The 14,687-nt window shown below is 43.6% G+C and overlaps 1 protein-coding gene across 1 annotated transcript in view; it reads left to right on the forward strand.

Annotated features, from left to right (window-relative positions):
• The first annotated feature begins 680 nt into the window (after nt 1-680).
• hmcn2 (hemicentin 2) overlaps nt 681-14,687 on the forward strand; it is a 60,703-nt gene continuing 46,696 nt past the window's right edge. The window contains exons 1-13 of the mRNA XM_073466458.1: nt 681-939; nt 3,668-3,738; nt 4,791-4,949; nt 5,723-5,845; nt 11,368-11,539; nt 11,648-11,754; nt 11,837-11,957; nt 12,066-12,329; nt 12,427-12,571; nt 12,981-13,102; nt 13,320-13,592; nt 14,016-14,157; nt 14,474-14,601. Of these exons, the coding sequence (XP_073322559.1) occupies nt 681-939; nt 3,668-3,738; nt 4,791-4,949; nt 5,723-5,845; nt 11,368-11,539; nt 11,648-11,754; nt 11,837-11,957; nt 12,066-12,329; nt 12,427-12,571; nt 12,981-13,102; nt 13,320-13,592; nt 14,016-14,157; nt 14,474-14,601 (2,086 nt within the window). The remainder of the gene's footprint in view (nt 940-3,667; nt 3,739-4,790; nt 4,950-5,722; nt 5,846-11,367; nt 11,540-11,647; nt 11,755-11,836; nt 11,958-12,065; nt 12,330-12,426; nt 12,572-12,980; nt 13,103-13,319; nt 13,593-14,015; nt 14,158-14,473; nt 14,602-14,687) is intronic.

Below are 14,687 nucleotides of genomic sequence, written 5' to 3' on the forward strand. Positions count from 1 at the left end.
TTCATATGCCAAGGGGATATTTCTCGGGGTGGGCTATGTATAAAATTAGATTGGTGTCAGCTGAATATAAACTATGCCTATTTATAAAAACGAGGCTGTTACTGAGACAATGTTCTCGGCATGTCCAGAATACAGACTCCAGACTCTGCTGGTAATGTGCGTAAAGCTGTTAAAAAGCCACGTCTCTTGGGGCCCACCTCGATTACGGAGAAAATCGAATTGAAGAGGGGGAATGTTGGATAGGGTTAAAGCCTGGAAGTCACAGTGGGGTCGAGGCACACACACACACTCAAACACACACACACACACACTCACACACTCAAACACACACACACAAAATCAGGTTGGGTCTCGGGAACCTTTTAATACCCATCTCCGCCCCCGTTTGAAGCGTCAGAGCACCAGCTCTCCAGGGGCTCTCCAACACAGAGCCAGTCCACACGCTCCTCCAAACTTTACGCACGGATGTACTCCAGTGGAAGTCTTTTACTCTGGATTTTGATGAGTTTCAGCTGAGCCGTATTGTTCCAAATATCTTTTCTTCCGACTGGAAGCAGTCCCAGACGGTTAACTGCTTTGAAAACAAAACTTTTCAAAACTTTCTTTAACTTTTTTTTTATTTTATTTTTTTATGTGATTCGCTTCATTCCAGCAGACAGATGCAGTAAATCTAAAATAAAATGAGCGGCGTTTTATTAAAGTGCCTCGTCCTGGCGCTCTGTGTCAGCGCGCACAGGCTCTTGGCAGTCCCCCGGGCTGAGGAGGATGATGGATCCGGTGACAGCGCCTCGACTCTGGCCTTTGTGTTCGATGTTACCGGCTCCATGTACGACGATCTGAAACAGGTGATAGAGGGCGCCTCGCGGATCCTGGAGAAGACCCTGAACCGGAGGACCAGACCCATTAAAAACTTTGTCCTGGTCCCCTTCCATGACCCAGGTACACACTTTGTTCTTTCAATAAACACCTAGACATGTGGTCGTCCTGAATTCTTTGTGAATTAATGTGTATAGGCTAATTAAGATCAGTGATGGAATGTAACTGAGTACATTTACTCAAGTACTGTACCTAAGTTGAATTTACCTGAGAATAACTTGTACTTTACTTGAGTATTTCTGCTGCTGTATCTTTCCAATCTGGTATCTTGAAGACAAATGTTCTTTTTATTCCACTACCATTGTTTGATAACTTTAGTTACTTGTTACTTTGCAGATTACATGCTTGACCAGAGCCACAGCAGCACATTTTAAAATGAATTTATGCAGTCAGAGAAAAAGATTAATCGGATAGGTGCTTAACATGAAATCTGATCTAGTAATTTGCCAGGCTGATCATCAGTCAACCTGTAGGCTGTATATACTTAAATAACTATATTTATAACTGACCTTTACTCAGTGTTGTAAAAAGTACCTAAAAGTCATACTTGAGTGAAAGTAAAGATATCAGGTTCAAATGTTACTTTGGTAAAAGTGAAAGTCACTCATATGAGGGAGTGCTTGAGTGAAAGTCTTAAAGTATCTGATGTTAAGAGTACTTTAGTATCAAAGCACCAGTAAAAGTAGAAGACACATATATTTACATGTATATACTGCATACTGTGGGTCGACTCATCATCAGATCTGATAGTCAGCAGTTTTCTGATGATCAGAATCAGTGTTTTATAATTCAATTGATGATAAAATAAATTAATTTGAAAATGCACTACTTTGGCTCTGATCCAGCATGTAATCTGTAAAGTAACTAAAGTTTTCAAATAAATATAGTGGAGTAAACAGTATGATATTTGCCTCTAAAACGTAGTGGAATGGACATATAAAGTAGCAGAAAATGGAAATACTCTAGTAAGGTAAAGTATTTTAATTTTTAGTGAAGTACAGTACTTGAGTAAATGTACTTAGTTACATTTCATCACTGCTTTTACTTAAGTACTAAGTGCTACTTAAGATACTTAAGTAAATTTAATTAAACTTATAAGACTTTTACTCAAGTAGTGTCAGTATGGGTACTTTCACTTTCACCAGAGTAATATTTTAGCTTAATATCTTTACTTTTATTCAAGTATGAAGTTTGGGTACTTTCAACAACGCTGAATAAGAAAGCAAATATGCCAAAATGTCAGATTGTCCTGCCGGGTCCATCCAGGTCCAGGCAACACGGCAGCCTCCTCTTCGTATTAATACAAAAATCAGCATTTTCAGGTTACATTCCCCCTGATGTGATAGTTTCCTGTAGCTGTCATCAGAGTTCAGTCAATTGAGTTTTACTCTAAGAGATGACAGAAACATCAAACTACAGCTCATCTCAGAAACTGTAGCACATGTAGTAAGTTAAGCAGAAGTCCACTTACATGGAGCAAACTGTTCCAAGACATCAGACGGGAATATGTAAGCTTTACATGTGAGGGGTCTGTGGGACAGGTAAGACTCTTTCACCCGCCCTGCATCTGTCCTTCTATACGGGAAAGCTTGAAAATAAGAGTGCTCTAATGGGGGAGGGTGTTTGAGCACTGATGAGAAGCATATGCTGTCTGCTTGTGTGTAATTACCCCAATCACCCCCCCTCCTCACCCTTCCCTCTCCTGCATCCAAGCCTCCGGAAAACCCTCCTAGCCCCCCAGTTTAGCCAGCCAGGGTGGGGGGGAGGGTGGTGGGCTGCACTAACACCACACATTCTGTCTGTGTTTAATGTGCCCTGCCCTTGGGGGACCTTGTAAACTTCCAAGACTGCAAAAGAAGCCGCAGCGGCTGACAAAGAGGCGTGACAGCGCTGTCAGTGTTTTACAGTCACTCAAGAGGGGGAGACGAGGAGTTGAAAGCCTCCCCTGTTGGAAAATAGATTGAGGATGAGTTAGAAATGTCATCAGCTTGACACACGTCTGCAAGCTGTGTATCATTAGTCTCACAATGACACTTGAAAATGGTATTTGACAGTTGGAATAACAAGCACAGGCACACAGAAATCACGAGGCTCCACCCTACCTGATGAGGGTCTTTTCTGCAGTAATTATAATGAAAGGCTTGTGTTTATGGACAACAGTGTTCTATAGCAAAAACAATGTGTTCTCTGTGTATTGGTTAATGTTTACTGTTCCATCGATTGGCCCCAGAAGGCGTCCAAGTACGTGTCAGGCCCTGACAGGCTCTTATCCATCATGTTGCTGCTTGAGAACCAGAGGAAGTCGCCCGGTAGAAAATGCTGACTACAGCTGCGGAAAATGATTATTCTGTCGTCGTCTGAACTTTGGCCAGATTGCAAAGATTTGTGTAAAATAAAACCCGAGCATTGTTATTTCTCAGTGCACCAGCCCCTCTTGCGTTGTGTGCTGTGTGTGATTGATATTCATGTCGTGCACAAAAGCTACAGGGCATCACGCTGGTCCTGATAAATTATGCTGTGGCTTAGAAGGAGTTTTGATGCTGCAGATGCTTTTTCTCTGTTTACAGACGCTGAACTGCTGAGAGGGGACAACTGAATCCTTTGTTCTTAGAGTTATTTTGTTGAGTTTTTGAAGAAAAATCCAGACAAGTTAGACCTCAGCACTTATTCAGTTGGGATGAATATTTGTAGACATACACCACATCTCTGATTTAGCTCACTTGATTTGATTTTGTTCACTTCAAAAGTCTCTGTGTGGGTTCTTTGAAGATATACATCTCTCCCCTCGCAGATATCGGCCCTGTGTCCATCACCACCGACCCCAAGAAGTTCCAACAGGATCTGCAGGAGCTGTTTGTCCAGGTGGGCACCAGAACACATGAGATTATTATTCTGTCAGACTGGGACCATTGAGCACTGCTGGGTGGACTACCACTGCTTAAAGGAAAAGTTCAACTAAAAACTAAAAATGTTGTCGTCCACAAAACATTTCTGGAGCTTTAGAGCAAAACAGTGTTGCAGCATTCCCCTAAACTACTGAAGTAGATGGGGACTTGTTTTAAAATGTAAAAAACAACCAAAAGAAGCCAGAAGCCCCGAGATCCCAAATTGATTTGAGGTGAAGTTATTTACACACAGATTTTGTCTCGAAAAAGGGTGCAAATAACATTTTTTAGTATCAATTTGGGATCTCAGGGCTTCTGGAGACTTGGATCACGCTGGATAAGTTGCAAGGAACCATTTTATGTTTCTTTCTAGTTGTTATGTTATAAAACAACTCCCTGGCTACAATGCTATAACACTGTTTTCCTGTGAAGCTCCAGAAATGTTTTGTGGACTATGAAACTTTCACCCAACTTTCCATCGGCATGGGGGTGAGTAGATGATGACTGAATTTTCATTTTTGGGTGAACTGTTCCTTTGAGGCGAGTCTATGTAACTTTTACCAAACAGCAGCTACTGTGGTGACAAGGGACAATAATGTGATAGTGGTAACTTTAGTGTACCTTTACTATCACTCAATTAGAGACTCTAGAGATTCTTATTGAAGAATCATAAGTCAAGTTCCACAGCAATATTCAAGATTCAAAATTAGATTTAATTTTCATTACACAACAAGGACTGAACAATAAAATAAGCTGTAATCCCTATATGGGATAAATAAAAAATAAGAAATGTATCTTAAAGCAACATTATTCAGAAATTGGCATATTATTAGCTAATAGGAATATTATCTTATTTCTTTGCTTAGTTTTGCTTACAGTTGTTTTAAATGTGAGCCCTTGGTACAGTACACAGCTGTAGTCTGTGAGTTGTTTTAAATGTAAAATCAAGTTGAATGAATTTTAAAATATGATATTTAAAGTATGTTTTTTTTCCAGAAGTATTTGATCATGTGAGATTCTGTCACACAGGGTGGGGGCGACTGTCCTGAGATGAGTATCGGAGCCATAAAGAAAGCCTTGGAGGTTTCTCTGCCTGGATCCTTCATCTACGTCTTCACTGATGCCAGAGCCAAAGACTACCGCCTGAAAAGAGATGTTCTGCAGCTGGTGCAGCTCCGTCAGTCACAGGTACGGGCCTAGAAACTGGACAGGGTTGTGAGGACCTCACAGACATACATACTGAATCAGTCCAAGGTTGGAATTTTTATCATTTCAATGTCAGTGACCGGACATATGATTGAGATTCCTCCCTGATGGTACAAACAACAATAGTGCAAGCATTTCATTAGTCTGGTTTAACCCATAATGATTTAATGCTAGGCAAAGAGAAGACTAGCTGAAGGCAATCCAGGCACTTCAAATTAAAGAAAATATATCAAACAAGGAAGGAAATATAAAAAAGCCTTTATTATAGTGCTTAAATCAGAAAAAACGGCAACATGTTTCGACCATTAGGTCTGTTTGGAGCCCTGACAAAGATGTAGTGGTCGAAACATGTTGCCTTTTTAAACGATTAAGCCACAATCATAAACTTTTTTTTTTTTGTATTTCCTTCTTTGTTTGACACATTTTCTTGTATTTGGGGTGCCTGGATTGCATTCTTGAAAAACAGTTAAAGCTTTAAATACCTGATCCACAGAGTTTCGAGTGTCTTTGCATTTATCACATGCTTTAACAAAAGAGATAGAGAGGCATGCTGGGAAAGATCTACATTCCAATGAAGTTCCCCGATGCTCAGCTGAGCTGGGGAAAGTTTCTTCAAAGTTACTCTTTTTCAGCCTCGACGTGAAGCATGACAATGAGCATTAGCGTCAATTTGGAGCCAACTGAAAGCGAGGCCGCAGAAAGCAAACAGTGAACGGTAGTAATCCTCTTAACTCTCCTGCCCCCTTCGTTCCCAGGTGGTATTTGTGTTGACCGGGGACTGTGGGGACCGCTCTCAGCCTGGCTACAGGGCTTATGAGGAGATCGCTGCCACCTCGTCTGGACAGATCTTTCACCTGGACAAGCAGCAGGTCAACGAGGTGAGAGCACTGCAGAGTATATGACACTGCAATGACCAAACCCTTATTAAACCCATACATAGACACTGAAGGAGAAATGTGTAGGATATGGCCGGAATTTTTGTTAAAAACACAGAATGATGTGATGTCAAAGACATTGCAGAGATGTCCACTGAAGTTAGCATGCTAACCAGCTAGCCCCAGCCCGTCCAGTCTTGTAATACCACTTTCTACCACAAGGGGTGATTGTCTGATAGCCCCAATAGTTTCAGCTTGGAGATGTGTGCGAGAGGTTATGTTTTCACTTGTGTCTGTTGGTTAGTTGGTTAGTTGGTTGGTTGGTTTGTCAGCAGGATTACACAAAAACTACTGAGCGGATTTCCATGAAACTTGAATGGAGGATGGGTCTCAGCCTAGAATAGACCCCATTCACTTTTGTTGCACATCCAGATAAAGGGAGTGATCCAGAAACTTGTTCCCACTTTCTTTTACACTGCACAATAGGACTTTTTTGTTAAAGGGGCTCTATGGAACAATTTGTAGAAATTTACATGACGTGAAAAATGAGAACTTCCCCGTCTCTCTTGGTTCCCTATGTAAGCCTGTGGATGATTATAAGTTGTTTAATGCTGCTGGACTGTGGATTTCTTTGTGAAGGACTCGGGTTGGATTTTCCATGACAGTCCAAAGGATGTGACTTTATGCACCTGGTATTTATGAGTGAGTACAATTTGATGCGTAAGCAGTAATGGGTGGTTTGAAATTTATAGTGATACAGGGCTATGGCGTTTGATGTTGGATTAGGTTTGATTTAATTAATGGGCACTGTTGGGCCATGGCGGAGGTATTCTAGTTTCACCTGTTTTCCTTACTAATAAAGAAAAATACAACCGTGCACCATCTGCATACTTTACCACTTAATATCTTCATTAACCCTTAAAAAATGCTTAATTCACGCTCAACGTTAACAAAAAACCCAGCAAAATGGTTTTCAGCCACTGCTGATGCCCGACTCTCTCTCTCTCCTGTCCCTTAATACCTCTCCTGTCTCTACCTGCTGTGTCTTGTAGTCATAGTCCAGATTGGAGACACTGTAAATCACTTCCATACTGCATCCCATGTCCTCAACATGACCTCCGTCGGCCTTAAAGGCTGTGTTCAATCCAGTCCCAATTCTGGCCACCTACACCTTTAATTCCTTGTTGAGTATATGAATATGAAAAGGGTTATACGTCACCTAATAATGGAGAACAGCAGGGGTAGGAGGGAAACATATCCCGTTTGACCCACTGATGTAATAATAGTGATTTCATTTCGAGTAATCAAATGGTTCCAAAGCTGATATTAAACTTCCTGGTCATCTGATACGGGTGAGTGACTCTTTAATATCGGAAGCAGCATGTAACAGAAGCCTGGTCTCAGAAGCCAAAGACAGCAGGGCTCACTTCCCATGCAGACGTAAAAGAAGCCAGAGTTTCCTCTGGAAGAGACACTGGTATCCTGCGTGTCAGCACAGGAGATGGCTGGGCAGCGCTGAGCGGGGGCCAACTGGTGGCCCACTGAACCTCTGAACTCACATGTGTTTGTGTGTGTGTGCGGGTCTGTTTCCTGTCAAGTCATGCTTGCATGTAGCTAAACATACAATGTCTGTGTGTGGGGCAGCTCGGTTCATTATCACTCCATAATCCTGCCAGCTGTTTAAGGAGTGTTTGAATGTCATTTTGTGTTGCAGTATTAAGGGAACAGGATACCTAATTCACTCTGGCCCTCACACCTCAACCCCACATGGCTTTGTGCTAAAGTAGCCTAAAGTACTTGACATGTTCTCGGCATACTGTTACAAGTAAACATGTGCATGTATTTTTCTTGGATCCATGATGAATTACTGAATGTCAGTAGTTTTAGACCTGTGTGATTATAGCTCTTGGGTGGCAAGCTTTTACCAAATTAATGCAAATCCTTTAATCCTTAAAAACCTCAGAAGTAGTATAAATCTAACCAAAATATTCCCTCCTAATAGCAGTTTAATAAAGTGCGGCCAAATCAAATATACAAAATCTTTTTTGTGGCGTCCGGGGGGAGAGTGGAGGGAAAACAGACCGCTTATTTTACTCTCTAATCCCAGGATATGATCTGTCATGGCCTCCCCCCTTCCAACACAGCTGCCCAGTGAAGCTGGCTCCAAGTCCTCACACAGCAGCTCATTGTCAGCTCTACATATCGCACTCTTTACACTCTCTAAATTTTGTCTGGTTATGATCAACAAGGGGATAAGCTAACAAGAGTGTGGACAAGAAAGATCCGCTAATGTGCTATCACACTTGGACCGTGATCTGTGCTCCTCATGATAATGATGCCATCCTTACTCATCCACAGCCTGAGGCGCTGATCAAAAATTAGGGCTGTGATGCTTCAGCTTCCAGATAATGTCTGCTGTGATGTGTGCTTGCAGAGGGTTTGAAAGAAGCGTGTGCAACGTAGGATATGGCCAGTTTGTACCTCACAGGCTGCACATACACTCAATTCAAGTGCCTTTAAGAGTCATTTTTACCATCGCGCTCATGGTTTCCTCATTACGTGGATGCAGCAGTGAGTTGAGAGGCTGGTAACGGCCGTCAGGCATAAAACGAAAACCCAGGTAACATTTATCCTTGTCTTCCTGAGCACACTAAACAAAGGCGCCATCTATGTAGCAGCTGCGTCTCTCGAATACAGGCCACTTGTGACATGCAAAGCCTCGGCAGTTGTGTAGACTCCCACTGAGAAGAAGCGGGGGGTCCACCTGGGACTGATTCACTCTAATAACCTTGATTTGTAGCAGGACATCATCCTGCAGATGTCTGAAGGTATGGTGTTTAAACCTGGGTAAAGACTAAGCTGACCCCTGCCCACTGTGAGGTCTGGAGTCAAGCTGTTGTGTTTAAAGGAACGGTTTACCCAATAATGGAAATTCAGTGATTATCTACTTCCCCCCCATGCTGATGGAAAGTCAGGTGGAGTTTTGTAGTTCACAAAACATTTCTGGGGCTTCACAGCAAAACCGTATTCATTGATTTGAAAAGACGTTATTTACTCTGCAGCTCGTCTGAAGTGTGTGCACAGGCTCTGGGAAATATTTGAGATGTGGCCAGAATTTTAGTTTAAACATTCAAAAAGTGAACTATGGTTATTAACAGAATAAGGAGAAACAAAAATGTTTATGTTGTGTCCAAAATGTCTATGTACTGTGTTGCAGAGATGTCTTCTGAAGTTAGCATGCTAACCAGCTAGTCTCGGCCCGTCCTGTCCCCTAATACCACTATCGTTCCGATAGTCTAATAGTGTTTTAGCCCCAGGTAGTTCCAGCTGGAAGAAAAGTATGAGCGACAAATTTGCTAAGTTTTAAGTGTAATAATCAGAATTCAGGTTTCTCTCTTTTACAAAGACAATATTAATTGCCTTGTTACAGGGGAATGTTGGTATTTTTAAACCTGGGTCTTATATTTACATGTTTTGGTGTGTAAATGATTCATTTTTACCAAAGTTTTGGAATTGGTCCAGCAGATTGCATCAGCTGGCAATGGCTGCAAGGTTATTCCTTGGGGCAACTCCAACCGTCAAAGTGACATCCACTGAAAGTGCTTGATTCCTACGGAGGGAGACCTTTTTGTTAAAAAATAAGATCCTTTTTGTACAGCTCATCCTGCATAATCCATGTCTATGAAGCTCAGAGATTTCAAATTGATTTGAAAAGACGTTATTTACTCTGTTGCTGCTGAGCTAAAAGCATTAGCGTGAAGCACAACTTCACCTGACTTTCCATCAGCATGTGGGTGGGTAGATGAATTAGTTTCAGTTTTGGGTGAACTGCTCCTTTATTCACTACACGGCCATGTATTTTTTCTGCTGATAATGTACCTGAACAAGTGAGGAGAAGCATCACGCCAGCCTTAGCTAACCCTTCTTCTCCAGCCCATCTGTCATGCTTCTATGAATAGCAGAGGGGGGTTCTTCCTGTAACAGCCCTCGACTGAGACACGCCGGATGAGGTTTCACAGGACTTAAAATCCTCTGCATTCCCAGAGGTTGAGACAGGGAGTGGCTGCACAACCCAGCGTGCTCCTGAAGACCTGCCGCGGCCCGGACAGCAAGTCGTCCCATCTCTGCACTCCACATCCTTTTATCTGAGGTCTGAGGGCAGAATCGTGCCCACTCAACTCTGCGCTCTTGCATAAGAAATAGACTGTCCTGGGGCAGATGTAGGTCACCTCTTAGCAGTTTCCTGCCCTGCTGGTGATGGCTGCACATGTGGCAGACATTACAGCTGTTTCCAGTTGTAAAACAGGGAGAGGAACCAGCTGCTGTCAGCACCCAGTGGACCTGATAGACAAAAAGCGGAGGCCTGATAATTGAATTATCAAAGGCTCTCCTTGTTTCAGTTTTTTGTTCGTTTACATAAATGTCTCTTAAAATGTGTTGCCGTTGGCTCCGTCTCCAAGAGGAGCTTAAGAAATGTTTTCACTTTGTTTCATTGCAGACGCAGCTCAGCCATAATGTCTCTGCGTATGAGGTCAAAACAAATACTAGACAGCAGTTGCTTGTTAAGATGGAAGATTGTTGGTCTGCTGAGACCACTGAAATGAGACTGCGAAATATCGATGGGCTTTTCTGCTTCTGTTTTCATTTTAGAGAAAACAAAAGGAAAACTATGCTCTTACTGAAAACCATAATGATTATCCCTAGAAGGTCAAGCACCTGTCAAAATTGACATTCTATATTGTTGTATATTTCTGCGGAGAGCCACTGAGGGACATCATTGTCTCAGAAATGATCATTTCTGCCATTAAATGCAATCAAACTGTCAACCATTATGTCAGACTTTAGGTAATCTTTGCTCTGAGTGCTGGAATGACTCATTTACAAAATGAGCCTCCTGCCATCCTAATGTTTCACTGTCTGACCTCATCTGGCTTCGTAAGCTTAACCGATTCAACAGAAAAATCAGAATCAGCCATCTGTTTCTGTCCATGAATGATCCTGCGTATTAGTCAGGTTGATTCTGTGGAATATACAGTTTTACTGTATTTCCAGGACAAAGGAACGCCCCTACCTCACATCCACTGCTTTCTATTCTGAGGAACAAGCCTTATGATTCATGAAAGCTGTGCCGCAGGCGGGGGACTGCTGCCTGACAGACTTCCACTGAGAGAGACACTCCTCTGGGAATACATGCTTGGGAGTGCAGAAAACTGTATGTTATCAGCTTGACAGTCGAACTGCTTCACTTTTCCTTTGTTTAGGCAAAATCCCTCTGAGGAATAGTTTTGCAATGAAAGAATAGTCCAGAGACAAAGACCAGCCTGCCGCTTGGGTAGGGAAGAGGTTGGTTGGAGCTTTCAGGCAAAGGCCAACATCGTGTCCTTCCTGCTCTTGACATCTCTTTAAGTTAAGAGGGGATCCCTGACAGTTTGATGGGTCCCAGCCTCATCCACTGACGAGTCCTCTCCAGCGTGACATGTAGTTCTGTTACGGTACTTGTGATGGGTTTTTTCTCCTCCTGCCAGGTTTTGAAGTGGGTGGAGGAGACAGTTCAGGCCATGAAGGTCCACCTGCTGTCCTCCAACCATGATGGTGGCCAGGAGAACAAGTGGGAAGTGCCCTTTGACCCCAGCCTTCGAGAGGTCACCGTGTCACTCAGTGGACCAGGACCACAAATCGAGCTCAGCGATCCCTTCGGTAGACACATTAACACTGTTTTCTTTCCTGCCACCAAACAAGAGAAGATGTGTTTTACATTTTACATGACATTTAACAAAAGTTAACATTGTCGTGCTCTCTTCTTAGGCCGTGTGGTTGGTGTAGAGCAGGGCCTTAAAGAGCTGTTGAACATTCCAAACTCTGCTCGTGTCGTCAATCTGAAGTTCCCCAGACCCGGGGCTTGGAAACTGAAGGTACTGCTCTTGTGAACATATATGTTTCTCTGACTACTTCATGACAATGGGCTAGATAAATACTATTGCCTTCCTTCTAAAGACGAGCTGCAGTGGGCGCCATACTCTGAGGGTCACAGGAGTCAGCAATCTTGACTTCCGAGCCGGCTTTTCCAGTGTTCCTGTTTCGGAGTTCAACCACACCAGAGAGAGGCCAATAAAAGGTGCTGGACATGGCTTTGTTAACCTCCTTAACAGCCTCTTTAACAGTCTTATTTGACAGAGAACAAGTGCAGACGATGACATCATGATGATCTTTCTTTGTCTCTCAGGACTTCCAGCCCATGTTTTGCTGAAATGCACAGGCCTGAAGCCTCCAGGTCAGCTGAGCCACGTGGAGCTCATGTCTGGCTCAGGTCGCTCCTTACGCACCATCCCCGTGCCTATGCCCTCTGACCTCGGCCGACAAGGACTGTGGGGTCTCCCGGAGTTCCGTACCCCCTCCCAGAACTTCTTCATCAAGGTGACAGGCAAAGACGAGGAGGGCTACCGGTTCCAGAGGCTGTCCAGTGTCTCCTACACCAACATCGTTCCAGGCGAGACAACCCCCTTCCACCAGAGCCACTCCGAGTGTCTCTCGCACCTCATTAATCTCTCTGGTGACCTTTAACATTTGTTTCCTCCCTTGTGTAGATCCCCCAGTTGTGAGCATGCCTGATGTGGTGAAGGCCTTCTACATGCAGCCAGTTGTGATTGGTTGCTCGGTGGAGAGTGACATTCCCTACAGGCTAAGATTTACCAGAAATGGGATTACACTGGGAGAAGAGAGGTCCTTTCAGTGAGTCTGTCTATTTGCTCAGCACTCTGTAACATTTGGTCGCCTTCCTCAGATGCTGCAGCTTCATGTACCCATTAACTGCAGTGAAAAACACTAATTAGGTCACTCACTACTCCTACCACGTCTGTAAAGCATTAGACTCTTGACTTTTATTGGCTCATCTGTCAGGAAACTGGTATACACGGTCGATTTTGCGAACATTACATATTCGATTGTGTCATCTTGAAAAATTAACAAAGGGCCTATTCTTTCTCGATGTTGACGCTCTGCTTTGAATTACACTCATGAAGTGAAGCTGACTCATGATGAAAACTATTCTCAGTGTGTGTGTGCCAGAAGTACTAATTGAATATGATCCTAGAATAGGATCTCATTGCTGTTGTCATACTCAAGCGTGTCTTTCTATCAGGAATTCTGCCATAGCATCATGGGAGATTGCACATGCATCAGCTGAGGATGAAGGCCTGTACGAGTGCATAGCTCAGAGCAGCGCAGGACAGGGACGTGCCTTAACGGAGCTGACTGTTAGAGGTATGTCACACACACATAATGTAAACACACACGCCTCCTCAGATGTTTTGCCTGCATACATCACAGTCACAGCGAGACTTTGAAATAAGTTCCAGACATGTTTTATCTTTGATTCGTGGCTTAAGCATCAATATGACACAAAGCATGCCGGCAGAAACATTTTCTGCACTGTTTATTCACCGCTGATAACAGCAGTTTGATGTTTCCACTAAAACAGAGCCTCCTCCAGTCCTGAAGCGGGCAGTGAACGTGACTTCCTCTGTGGGAAGCGTGGCGGTGCTTTCCTGCCAGGTGGAAGGCTCCATGCGGCATAACTTGACCTGGAGCCGAGCGGGTCGTACAATCAAGGCCCGCGCGGGGAGGGTCAAAGTACTGTCAGACTCATCCCTGCAGATCAGTGGGGTGCGGACTCAGGATGCTGGGGCGTACCACTGTGTGGCCACTAACACCCACGGAGACAGCAGAATCGCCGTGTGGCTTCTCGTCCCAGGTACGGTAGCACGATACGCTGCAGGTCATATGCTTAAACACTTAAACACACCGGGGCCTCATGGCTCCCCTCAGGCCCTCGTCATCTGTTTTCCATTATTGGCCTCCTCGCAGTCAGATTGAGCCACTCCCTCATCAGAAAGTGTTTCTCGTCAGACAGAATTGATGCATGTTGCTTATTTTGAGGGCATTTGCTCATATATTTGTAATGAATTTCAAAAACAGCCAAATAAATGTGAAACTTTTCCTCATTACGATCCCCTAGTCATGAAGTCAGACATTGATTGCTGGTAATGGCATTGTAGCCCACATCATCAGGAGTTTACTGTTGTTAAACTTGTGATTTGGAAGTCATAAATGACATCATGTAGCGATGACAAGGCCCTGAGTCATTGTCAGCACTGTGCCTCTGTTTGAATTGTAGAGGCTCCTTCTGTGGTAGTTCACCCCCAGAGCCAGGCTTTCTCCCGAGGGGACGAGATCCGCCTCGTCTGCTCTGCGTCCGGCTCCCCCCCTCCCCAGCTCTTCTGGAGCCATGGAAACATGTTCCTCACTAATCGGCCGAGGTAAGGGAACTCTCAGCCCACTCAACACCTCCGGCACAGAGGTCTCAGAGAGTCATTACATTCCACTTTGACTACATGCACGATTGCCACATCTTGTTTGTATCACAGCGTAAATTTACATCTCTTGATATAAAATCTTGTGTCCAAACCACAACTGCTTTATATGTCGGTGTAAAATACATATTCAAAGAAATATTTCTCTCATGATACCCAAGAATAGCGAACCGAAAGGTTCAGAGATGAATTGCTGTTTTACATCTGCACATGTAATCACAAAGTTTCAACAAACATGATTTCTGTTGACTGCGTGATACAGGTTGAGTCTAAATCAATATGGAGTTCTGACCATAAGAGGGGCCCTCCCAGAGGATGCTGGGAACTACACATGTTTGGCAAACAATGAAGCTGGGACTGCCTCTCAGTCTGTGTCACTGACTTTTGCAGGTAAGTTAAGAATAGCTGCAGATGTCAGGTGGAGGATGATGTCCTTTTTCACTTTATGAAATTTGTGCTTTGAATTTTGTTTCTGG

This window comes from Pagrus major, chromosome 5, assembly GCF_040436345.1.
Source record: "Pagrus major chromosome 5, Pma_NU_1.0".
Lineage (NCBI taxonomy): Eukaryota > Metazoa > Chordata > Actinopteri > Spariformes > Sparidae > Pagrus > Pagrus major.